Source organism: Panthera pardus, unplaced genomic scaffold, assembly GCF_024362965.1.
Source record: "Panthera pardus isolate Hobbes unplaced genomic scaffold, ASM2436296v1 HiC_scaffold_20, whole genome shotgun sequence".
In the NCBI taxonomy this organism is placed as follows: Eukaryota; Metazoa; Chordata; class Mammalia; order Carnivora; family Felidae; genus Panthera; species Panthera pardus.
In genome coordinates this window covers 56,805,777-56,818,502 of record NW_026526766.1, presented here as the reverse complement: position 1 = coordinate 56,818,502, position 12,726 = coordinate 56,805,777, and the positions used below count along the sequence as shown (strand labels likewise).

The window sequence follows — 12,726 nt, the reverse complement described above, 5'->3', positions numbered from 1 at the left end:
ACAAAGCACATTCACACTTAGGGCCCCAGGCAAGAGGCACAAAATGCCTACAGCAATTCCTGCTCTCAAATACAAAGTGTATGCATGCTGGGCTCAGCAAGGGTTTACAGCATATGCCAACCTGCAGCAACAAGCAAAAAATGGACAAACACTGTGCAAAATAGAAGAGAAGGCAATCAGTGTTTGGGGGAGTCAAACTGAGTACAAGTATAAGCACACACATGCTACATTGAATGTGCACCATGCTGGCACACACATTCTCACACTGTGCTCCAGGGATGTCTGCAGGAGCATACACAAAAATGGAGCATGCCCACAAACTGCTTTTAGGAAAAACAGACTATCTACATGAGCCAAAGCTCAGAGGCACAGATCACGTGTGTGTGTGCGTGCATGTGTTCGTCCACACGCACACGCGCGCGCACACACACACACACGCACACACACACACTGTGCTCAGGAGAGAAGGGTAGAAGATAGACAACACAAAGGACCCAAAGGGCCAGAGGCACAACCTGAATGGCTCCTCGCTTTCCTTCTGCAAGGAGAGAGAAAGCAGGGAAAAAAGGGCAGAAAGGTTAGTAGATTCAGTCCCATAGCACGGAACCCAAAGAAAATGCCAGCTAAACCTTAAGGGACATGGAGGAAAGGAAGAGATTCTCTGAACAACTGGTTAGTTCACAGAGCCTAACTCCAAGAATCCTTACCTCCCCTATTGACTGGCCCCTCCTTTTAGTTTAGACCATTCCTGGTTTGGCTACTCAAACTAAAGGACAAAGCCTGCCTGGGGATTTCAATCACCTTTCTTCCCTTTCCAAAGTGGCCTGCATGCAGCATCAAGGAAACCAGTGCCACACACTTTGTTACCAAGGGCCACTCCAACAGGCTATCTGATCTGGGCTAAGCACAGAGGGAGTTCCTTCCTTGGAAGCTACATGAGCGCACTCTGGATCTGGGATAAGTCCTCAAACGCCAAAGGCCTGGTGACTGAACCCTTTCCATTTCACAATGCAGGCCATGCATTTGCCCAGTAACCCTGGCCTGTTTTCCCAAAGCCTGAGTTAAGTTAGGCCAGGTTAAGGCCTGGAGTTAAGGCTAGGACCGGGATACTCAAAGGCCATAGTTGGGGGCATCCACTGGCCACTGACCTACAAAGTTACCATGATCTAGATGACAAAACCGTGATGGCAACTCCAGGCCTAATTATCTATTAAATCCAGAACAATTCTCCAAAGGAAACTGATGCTTCCAGAAGGGCTTTAGCAAGTCACAGAAAAGGAAGATAAAGTCCAGAAATTACTCCTCCTAATCATCAGACTACATTGTCTCTAGGCCACATATGGATAGCTCCACAGGTTTCCTTCTCTAAGGCAAGTACATTCACCTGGGCTGATCAGCTACCCTCTTTCTTTTCCCTCCCTTTTAAAGATCCACTGACATTACATAACAAGTAAAAGGGAGAATCATAAAAACTAATTCCTAAGTTTCCAATTTTTCAGCTATTTTTGATGACATAATGGGTCACCCGACCTGACAGAAGAGTTAATTCAGGAATAGGAATCCTCCAAAATAGTGCAGCTATAGGAAGGTGAATGCGATGCAAAAGACACTTGCTGGAATGGGTCATATCTCTCCTACATTTACACCCACCTCCCTTATTGTATTCTGCTGTCTTTGAAAATGAAAATTAGGCAAGGAACACTTTAACTGACCCTGTGATTCAAATTGGAAAGGTTTCTCTCCTCCTCCACTATCTTGAAAATACACTGTATACATCATGTCAAAGTTACTTTGTGTCTTTCTGTTCTCCCCAGAGTTCCCCATAATACCTAAGAATCTGCTGACAAGGCTGTCAAGGCTCTCCATATATATATATATACAATTTTACCCTTGTAGCCTGAGGGCTTAGCACATCTCCCAGCATTTGTATGTAGTTAAAGGAACTGAACTTTGAGGACTTAGAAAACAACAGCTTCTCAGAACATGTCTTTTGCCAATCACCAGAGAAAAACGTAGGTCTGTTAGCCAGTAGCCTGTACCATATTCCAGACTGCAAGGAACTGCTGTATTAGCTCTTTAGTTTGTCCCACTGACTAGACAAATATAACAAAACCTTTTCTTTTCTTTTTTTTAAATTTATTTTTGAGAGAGAGAGTGCGCACATAAGCAGAGGAGATGCAGAGAGAGGAAGACAGAGTATCTAAAGCAGGCTCCATGCTGACAGCAGAGAGCCCGACGTGGGGCTCGAACTTGCAAACTGCGAGATCATGACCTGAGCTGAAGTAGAACGCTTAACCAACTGAGCCACCCAGGTGCCCCTCTTTTTTTAAAAAAATGCTTATTTTGGAAAGAGAGAGCATGCACGCTGCGACTGGGGGGGGCGGGGGGGGGGGGTGAGGGGCAGAGAGAGAGGAGACAGAGGATTGTAGAAGTGGGCTCTGCCCTGATAGCGGAGAGCCCAATGTAGGGCTGGAACTCACCAACTATAAGGTCACATGACCTGAGCCAAAGTGGGGCTCTTACCTGACTGAATCACCCAGGCATCCCACAAAACCTTTCTTGTTAAGAGTCAAACTTTTTGTGCTTCCTAACTTCTTAAAATGCCTTAATATTTTTCTACTTAGATTTAGTTTTCAGTTTAAGTGCTATATGTCTAGGGAAAAAAAAAAAAAATTGCCTGACCCCTAAGAATGATAGCACTCTTCCAGACAGTCCATTTTATAAGGAAGGGACATACTTCCTCATCATTAAAACAATCTTAACTCCATTGTAGTTGGGAATGAAAAGACTTGAGGCCCTCCACTAATATGAGCCTGCATTTCCTTACCTGTAAAAAGCAGATAAGAACTCTACCTCCTAAAGTTACAGCAAGGATTCATTTCTTCAACAAGTACATATTGAGAACCTACTACACACTAGGTACTGTCCTCAGTGCTGGTGATGCAGCAGAGAATGAAACAAACTCCCTGATCTTGATAAGTTTCTATTCTAGAGTAGGAGCTGATGATTAATAATCATGAAGACAATGAAAGTAGCTAACATTAAGTGAACACATCATGTATCTGACATTTTATTAGAGTAAGCTCATTTATTTCTCTCAACAACTCTACTGGGTAAATACTATTATCTCAATTTTTTTGTTGTTTAACTGAAGATTATCACAGAAGTTAAAAAACATGCCTAAAGTCACAGCAAGTGGCAAAGCCAAAATTTAAAACAGGCATTTGGTGCCAGGATCTATAGAGACTCTGCTGCAAACTTCAGGTAAGGGTAAAAGATAATGCCCCTGTGGTGATGCTACAGTTACTATTAAAGTTTTACAAAAGGTTGTCAGGAAGGCCTTATTGATAATGTGACATCTAAGCAGAGACCAAAAGGAAATGAGTGAAGAAGCTATTCAGAGTTCTAGGAGAAAAGTACTCCAGTCAGAATATACAGCAAGCCCAAAGCCTGAGGTGAGAGCATAGCCGGTGTGGAGGAACAGCAAGTCTGCAATAGAGTACTGGTTCAAATAGGGCTCTGCAAGCTCATAAGCACTTTAGCTTTCATTCTGATACTGAAAAATCAATGGAAGCTTTTGAACAGAGTAGTGATATGATCTAACTCATGTTTTGTAAGGATTACAAACTCTGATTGCTGTGGGGAAAACAGACTGTAGAACAAAGGTAGAAGCAGAGAGACAAGTTAGGCTATGAAATCATCTGGGTAAGAGAAAATGGTGACTTAGACAAGGATAGTTAGTGGTTAAGGCAGAAATAGTGGTAAGTTTTAGGTTACCTTTTAAAGGGAGAGCAGGCAGATTTACTAACTGATTGGATGTGGGCTATGAGAAAAAAGGAAAAGCCAAGAATGACTCTACGGATTTGGGCCTGAGCAGCTCTAAGAATCGAGTTGCTGTTTACTGGTAAGATGACTATAGGAAAAGTTGGTTTGGCAGGGGCTTGGGAAAAGGACCAGGAGTTTGGTTTTGGTATGTCGAATCTGATACGCCTATTTACTTCCAAATAGGAATGTTAAGTAGATGTAGAGTCGGGTGTTCATGGAAGATGTCTGGGCCAGAGATATAAATCTGGGAATACTTATAAAACTCATGATATTGAAAGAGATTATCTAGACCATGAGTATGAATAACAAGAAATCAGGATTGAATCCTGGGATGCTACAAGATTGGGAAAATGAGGGGGGACCAACAAAGATGGTGAAGAAGGAATGGTCAATATAGAACTGGGGAAGAACCAATACAGAGAGGTGGTCTGGAAACAAAGTGAAGAAAGTTTTTCAAAAAGAAGCACCTGAGGCATAAGGACAGACTAAAAGATCAATGGAATAGAATTGAGGATCCAGAAATAAACTCTAAAATTTACAGTCAGTTGATTTTTGTCAAGCGTGCTAAGACCATTCAATGGAGAGAGTTTTTTTCAACAAATGGTGTTTGAATATCCATATGCATATGAATCAAGTTGGATCCCTATCTCCCAAACACCACACAAAAATTATTTCAAAATGGATCATCGACCTAAAAGAGCTAAAACTAAACAACGTTTAGAAAAAAACATAGGACGGGTGCCTGGGTGGCTCAGTGGGTTAAGTGTCCAACTTCGGCTCAGGTCACACGATCTTGCAGTTCATGAATTCAAGCCCCACATCAGGCTCTATGCTGACAGCTCAGAGCCTGGTGCCTGCTTTGGATTCTGTGTTTCCCACTCTGCCCCTCCCCACTCACACTCTGTCTTTCTCTCTCTCAAAAATAAACGTTAAAAAATATGTTTTTTTTAAAAAGAAAAAAACAAGGTTACTTCTCTGCAACCTTGGATTAGACAATGGTTTCTTAACTAGGAAATCAAAAACACAATCCACACAAGAAAAATATATATTGAATTCCATCAAAATTTAAAACTTTTGCACTCTATTTCATACCCATTATAATGGCTATCACAAAAGAGAGAGAGAGAGAAAGAGAGAAAGAAGTAACAACTGTTGGCAAGGATGTAGAGAAATTACAACCTTTGTGCACTGTTGGTAGGAATGCGAAATGGCGCAGCCACTGTAGAAAACAATATGGCAATTCCACTTCTCGTTATGTACCCAAAGGAAATGAAAGTGAGGATTCAAAACTGATATTTATACACCCATGTTCACGGCAGCATTATTCACAATAGCCAAAGGGTGGAAGAAACCCAAGTGTCTATCTACAAATGAATGGATAAACAAAATGTGGTATATATACACATACAACAGAATACCATTCAGCCTTAAAAAGAAAGGACACATGCTACAACATGGATGAACCTTGAGAAAACATTATGCCAAGTAAAATAGGCCAGCCACAAAATGACCAATATTGTGTGATTCTACTTATATGAGGTACATAGAGTAGTCAAATTTAGAGAGACAGAAAGTAGATGTGGTTGCCAACGATTTGTGGGAGAGGAGAATAGGGAGTTAGTTTAATAGGTACAGAGCTTCAGCTGGGGAAGATGAAAAAGTTCTGGATAATGGATGATGGTGATGGTTGCACAACAACATGAATAAACTTAAAATGTTTAAAATGATAAATTTTATATCATGTATATTTTACCACAATAAAAAAATTTAGGGGTGCCTGGGTGGCTTGGTTGAGCATCCGACTCTTGACTTTAGCTCAGGTCATGATCAAACCCCACATTGAAGCTCCATGTTCCTCATGGAGCCTGCTTAAGATTCTCAGTCTCTCTCTCCCTCTGCCCTTCTCCCCCACTTGTGCATGTTCTGGTTTAAAAAAAAAAAAAAGTTAAATAAAACATGTATGCTTCAAAAACTCCATCAAGAAAGTGAAAAGACAAAGATTGTGGGAAAATACTCACAAATCACATATGTGATAAGGGTCATGTTCCAGAATATATAAAGTTGTCTTACAACTCAACAACAAAAAGACAACTCAATTTGAATAGACATTTCTCCAAAAAAATATAAAAATGGTCAATATGCACATGAAAAGATGCTTAACATCATTAGCCACTAGGGAAATGCAAATCAAACCACAGTAAGATACCACTCACGTCCAGTAGGATGGGTAAAATAAAAAAACACAAACATTAATAAGTGTTGGCGAGGATGTGGAGAAATTAGAACTCTCATGCCTTGCTGGTGGGAATGTAAAATGGTGCAACCACGCTGGAAAACAGTCTGGCAATTTCTGAGAAAATGTTAAACTCAAGAGTTATCATATAACCCAGCAATTCCACTTCTAATATATACCCAAGAGAATGAAAAGATGTCTGCACAAAAACTTGTACACAAATGTTCACAGCAACATTATTTGTAATAGCCAAAAAGTAGTAAAGAACAAACCAAATGCCCATCAAATGATGAATGTAAACAAAATATAGTATATCCATATAACAGAATATTATTCCAACCACAGTATCGATACATGTTACAACATGGTTGAATCTTGAAAATATGCTAAGTGGAAGAAACCAGTCACAGAAGGCCACATGTTATATGAATCCATTTATATGCAATGTCCAGAATAGGCAAATCCACAGAAACAAAAAGTCAATTAGTGGTTGCTAGAGGCTGGAAGCAAAGGAGATTGAAAAGTGACCACTAATAGGAAAGGAGTTTCTTTTTGGGGTGATAGAAATGTTCTGGAGTTGATGGCTGCATAATTTGGTGAACATACTAAAAAAACAAAAAACAAAAAACAGTAGTTGTGCACTTTTTAAGGGTGAACTTTATGGCATGTAAATTATAACTCAATAAAGCTATTAGAATGAAAAGACAGACATAATCAATTACGTCAGGTTGCTGATTGACTGATTAAGAGGAGGACTAAAAATGAACCAGGAGTTTGGCAATATGGTGGTCATCTGATGGCCTTGACAAAAGCTATTTTGGTACAATAGTAGAAATAAAAGAATCGAATTTTTATATAATGCATGTGACAGTACTTAAAACAGTGCCTATGTAGTCTCCAAAAGAGAAGATAAGGGATGAAAAATAAGAACTCAGTGGTAAGCTACTAGTAACCTTAGGCCCTAAAATGTTCCAAGCAGAGCAGTGAAGAAAGGGAAATCTTAAATGTTCCATTGTGGTAGTAGCCACTGTTACTAATATTGAATCAGTTTACCAGCTTAGGGTGGCTACTGTTCTGGACTCTAACAAAAGTGTGTGGGTGAAAGGCTGTTCTTTGTGCTCACCTTGCTCCATTCTTCCTGCGCTATGGAATGTTGCTGGAGTCAGGCCTAGACCCAGCACCCTCCACCGCTCCCCCTGGAGCCCACAGGCCAGACTTGATCTTGGCTAAGACCCAGAACTTTGGCTTGCTTTCTTACTGGTGCTTCAGAAAACCTACCTTGTCTCATTATCACTGCTGCTGCCACCACCTGCTTACCACAGCTACCACAAGATCCTGCATTACCCACCAGGGTATCAACTCAGAAGGGAAATTTGCAAGCTGAAAAGTCAGCCCAAGTGTGTTGGGTGTTCATGCTAACATCGACCACCGACCAACCAACCGCCAAGGTTAAAGGAGCTGGTAAGGAAGTACTGCTTTGATATTTGTTGTTTCTATTGTTGCTGTAATGTAAAAATTTCTAAATGCCCAGTGAGAAGGAAAAAGGGCTGCAAAGTTAAGTGGAGAAAGAAATCCCTTACAGCTGAGGAATTATAGAAAGCTTTCTGGAAGAGGTGATATTTTTTTGGCTATACAATGAAGGACTAAATTTTGCTAGGCTGATTTGAGGAACACAGCACCTTAGACTAGAAGGAAGCATCTATATGCGAATATGCTGAGAACAGAAAGTACAAGGTGAATTTGTGAGACAGCAGGGTTTCCTTTTGGGTGGAGTATAGTGGGACAAAGAGATAAGCCTGCAAATGCAAACTAGAGACCAACTGTAATGGTCCTGAATGCCAAGTGAAGGAATTTAGACTGACTTGTCCGTCCGTCCTTCCGTCCTTCCTTCCTTCCTTCCTTCCTTCCTTCCTTCCTTCCTTCCTTCCTAAGTAGGCTTCACATCCAGTGAAGAGCCCAGTGCAGGACTTGAACTCACAACCCTGAGATCAAAACCTGGGCTGAGATTGAGTCAGACAAATAACCAAATGAGCCACCCAGGTGCCCCTAGACTTTTTGGATAAGCTATAAGGAGTAGATCTAGGGATATTTGAAAGGAGCATGTGATTTTTTTAATTTTATGACGGTATTACATTCATTATTCAGATTCTAAAAAGCATAAAAAGATATACAGTGGGAAAAAAATTTATTTTTCATCCCATTAGTTTTTCACCTAGTACTTTTCCCTAGGGGCAATTAGGTATCAGTGTCCTATGTATCTTTGTTAGATATCCTACACAAACAGACACAGACACTATGGGTCTGTATATTCTTTCCCTCTCTTTTTTCTACAAATGTGGGGCATCTTATACATACTGTTCTGCACCTTGTTTTTTTCATATGGCAATATGTCTTGGAGATATCTCCATTTCAGTAAAGAGCTACCTTATTCTTTTTATAGCTATATGGTACTGTATCCCATTGTTAGGGGGTGCCAGTAAGTTATTTAGCCAGTCTTTCTTAACAAACATTGTTTTTACTCTTTGCTACTAAAAACAATGCTTCAAAAATAGAACACATGTCCTTTCCACATGTGAAAATAAACCTGCCGGATATATTCCTGGAAGTGATTCTGGGGCTCAAAGGGTATGTAGAATTCTGATACATTTTGCCAAATGTCTTCCTTAGAGGTTATACCAATTTACACTCCCATCCCACCAGCAATGTATGAGTGCCTGTTCCTCACACCTTTGTCAACACAATATGTTTCATAATTTTAATTCTCCCTTAAGAACATTAATCAGGTTATATGCATAAGAGGACAACCCCATTTACATTCAAAACTGGATGAATACAGCATATGCTCTTTGGATAAATTTAATTTTGATTGGGAGAAATAATTTTAAAACTACATTATCTCCATGCTGCCTAGAAAAAAAAAAGTTCTCTCATTTCTTGATTCAAAACCATTCCATTCTCCAATTTAGGTGAGAAGCCTTTAGCTGGAGATGGAAGAAAAGGAATATGACCTGTGAAAGGCAGATGGCTCTTGGGCAGGGAAAGCACTGGACAGCTTCAAGTCGAAAATAAAGTTCTGTGTGAAGTCCAGTACTGGGAAGAAGAAAGTTCAGGATAAGGGATATTCCTACAATGGCCCATCAACTCCTGGGGAACTAGCAATCTTATCTCAGCAAGAAACCCATGAAAAGAATAATTTTAAAATGCAATATAGGATTGCATCAGCCCCTCTAGTGCCTGTGAGCAACATGCCCATTCCTGCCTCCTACACACCAACTTCACACTGGAATATCCTAAAAGTCCTGCAGCTGTAAACTACTTCTGCCCACATGTTCCTCCCTCTTTTAAAAAGGTAGCTTCTAAAGCCGCACCCACCCCCAAAAGATTGGAAGTTCTGTTTGAGATAGGAACCCCTTTCCTGTTGCTTTAGACCCTCTTTCACTCCAGTTCCCACAGGATTAGTTTAAAAATCTGTATTCAAGTAATTTAGACGGATTTAAGCTGTGGGCCTCCCCCATCACCTTGTGAAACTCACCACCAAGCTGGGTCTCACACTTGTCTGATGGAGACCATACCCAGCCAGCTGTGACCCCATTAAACATTGATTTGGAATACCTGACTGTATGTCTTCTACTGAGAGATGGTTTGCCTTCTGTACTAGCTCGTGCAAAAGTTTTTTCTGTCTCAGTCTTTTCTCTCTCAGAACATTTTTAAAGTTGTTGATGCACTTGTTGAGGTAGATGGTCTCTGCACACACTTGCTCTAGGCTTAGTCTGCCCTGCTTGGGAGATTCAGGCCTGGAACAAGTTTCATTTCCCAGACATGGAGCCAGAGCAAAACCTGACAACGCGTATGCAATAGGCGAGGAGTTAGAAGCCAGAGAGAAGTTGCTGGGATCCTGAAAGGTTTGGTCTCTCTGTGAAGAGATGCCCACTCCACCAGAGACCACACTGAGCAAGCTCTCACTCTCCTGACTCCCAGGGCTCTCCACAGAGAAATCCTGAGCACCCTCTGAACTCAATGTCCCAAGAAGTCTATCACTGTTCTCTGACTGAGAACCACTTTCATTGCTTTCCAGGTCCTCAGGACTGATGGACCCACTATTCTCAAGCTTCTGAAACACACCCTGCAGAGCTGAACGAAAGTGATGAATTGCTCGGCCCAGCTTGCTTTTGTAAAACTTAATTTCTAGATCTTCATCCTCCTGCGAGCCAACCAGACCACAGGAGGACTTTTCAAAGACATCTTTAAGGACCTGAGTAGCATGTTCCTCCTCCTCATTCAAGTCAATATGAACCATGTCACTGAAAGTCTCAGGCCCTATGATAATTTCCTCCATCATGCGATCACGGCTCAGAGTTGCAAACCTTCTGGACTTGTCTGTCAAAAGATCCTCAAGCTGCTTTGAGCTTAGAATATCAAGCCCAGCTTCACAGGCCAGGAGCTCGTCTTCTGTCTTCAGCAACCCAGACAGTGACAGACAGCTGCCAGCCTCGCTTTTATTGCTGCAGTGGTTTTCTCTTTTTCCTACACTACATACTTCAAATCCTTCGCTGGACTGTTTGAAAACCTGGGATGTCCCAGAACCCTCTTTTGAGATTAACACTAGGGAAGGTTCCTCAAATTGATGGAAGGTGGACAGAGTAGTCTCTTTCCCTGTCAGCTCACCACCACAACTGTCAGTGATAACTTGGGAGGTTCCTAATGTTCCTTTTACTTCATCTCCTGGCTTAGACACATCACTTGATTTTATGAAATTATTCTCGGGTGGGAAGGAAAGGCCTTGCTGCTCAGGGGTTTGAGGTTCTCTGCGTTGATTTTGAGCCCTCATTTGAGATGCTCCTGTTATGGGTCCTGTGTCCCCTGTTTCCATCTGAAGAAGTGATCCATGCTGGTTTAAAGAATTTGAATTATGATCCTGAAGTTGCTGCAAAAATGACAGAGACTCCTTTGGGGGATTCTTATAGCACTGTGGCCAGCTTGGTTCTTCTTTGGTGGCAATCCGGACCCCTACACTCTGCAAAAGGATGGATTTCTGCAAGATGAAGTCTCTGTGCTCTAGATGGGCAAGTTTCACAACAGTAGGCCTGGGGGCTGGGGCTTTGCCTGCCCTGTAAGCCTCTTTGATGTACCTGTTGCACTGCATGCCATTAACACAGAGGTGCATGGCCAGGAAGCTGTGCACCAGCTCCATGGTATTTTCCCCATCTTGCTCTGGAAGTCCATACAGATACAGAATGGCTTCTTCACTGGGTCTGTCCACATGGGGTTCCTGGGCCTTTTCCCCCACACATACCTTAGGCAGAGAGCTGCTGCCCACCTGCAAGCCTTCTATTTCACTCAGAACTGAGTCTACACAGCTAGACACTTCATCCACTGAACCCCGGACTTGGCTCAAGTGCTGCTGCAGTTCAGCAATTTCAGTTTGGAGACGGCTGATGCCTTGTAGCTCTCTGATTATATAGTCTACTATATCCCCCAAAGGCTCTCGCTGTTCACAGCTGCAGCCTTGGTGAGGGCCTCTGGACAAAAGGGACTTGGCTTGATTCCTTTCTGAGGGCTCTTGACAGCTTGTGCTAATGCTGACAGATGAGAGGTCCTGAGAGCCCGACCCTGAAGCACAGGCAGTGGAGCCCAGAGGAAGCTGACTGCTGGTCTGCTGCTCAAAGCTGCAATGCTGGGCCAGGCCTCCATCTCTATCCCCACTAATGGCTGAGGCTGTGGACCCACAGTGAGGGAGCAGGGAGCTGTCCTCTGGTAAGGATTCAGCAGGGCCTGAGGACTTGCTCTTGATGCCACACATAGTCTCTGACTTAGCCTTATCTGGGGACAGCCTGGAGGAGGGTCCCAAGGTGACCATGATTTCCTCCTCTGACTCTTGCAACAATCGTTTCATTTTTTCCCTCAGGGTCTGAGGGATTCTCTGCTTCTTCCTTTTATTTCTGGTCAGAATGCTTACCAGAGATTGTCCTGGAAGGCAATAACCTGCCCTAGTCTTTTCAGTCTATTTCTAGCAATTAAGGCTGGCTGATGTTTTGGGCTTAGCCCACAGTGCTGCCTGGAATGATCCCATGTGTAGTCTCCAAACCCGGCACATGTCCCTGGATCCTGGCTTGACTCTTATCCTGTAGCTAGTGAAAAAGGAAAATAATGCACTCAGGTCAGAAAGCAGCAGAATAATTTTAATCTGAATCAAACTGTCAAGCAGGAATAAGAATATTACCTTCTAAGACTGTAGAAGTCAACCCTGACCTATCTCCCAATGCTGGCCTTAAAGGCTGTAGGCAGTCACTTCTCTTTCCTTGGCTTCCCATCAGAGAAATGATGTATCAAGTCATTGTGTTCTGGGCAAATACCCAAAAACATCAAGATTAAGACAAACTCCTGGGAAGTAGGTGGGTAAGGTCAGCGAGTGACTGAACCTTTACAATTCAACAATAGAGTCGGGTTCAGGAATGAACAAATAGATGTTTAACTACCAAAGCTCAAATTACATACACAGTGAAAGACAAAGACAAGACATGCAATGTTTATTTTCCCAGTTGGTTGTTCTGGTGAAAACTCAGCAACTCAGATGTTGGTTCCTGCCTGTGCTTATAGCACAAAGTGTTTTCCCTTTGCTCAGTGGGAGCAACCCTTCACTTGGAGAAAAGACCATGGCAAGTATTTCA

General features: G+C 42.2%; 1 protein-coding gene across 9 annotated transcripts in view; it reads right to left on the bottom strand.

The window, feature by feature from the left end:
• Positions 1–12,726, bottom strand: part of UNC13B (unc-13 homolog B) — a 252,575-nt gene that overhangs the window by 40,448 nt on the left and 199,401 nt on the right. Inside the window, exons 1-3 of one of the 9 annotated variants that reach the window (XM_053908074.1) lie at positions 12,279–12,399; positions 9,671–12,186; positions 516–538 (exon numbers count right to left, since the gene is read on the bottom strand). The exons of the other annotated variants lie outside the window; for them this stretch is intronic. Coding sequence (XP_053764049.1) covers positions 516–538; positions 9,671–11,951 — 2,304 coding nt within the window. The 5' untranslated portion in view covers positions 11,952–12,186; positions 12,279–12,399. Of the gene's footprint in view, positions 1–515; positions 539–9,670; positions 12,187–12,278; positions 12,400–12,726 lie in introns of those variants that run through there. 9 annotated transcript variants of the gene reach the window in all.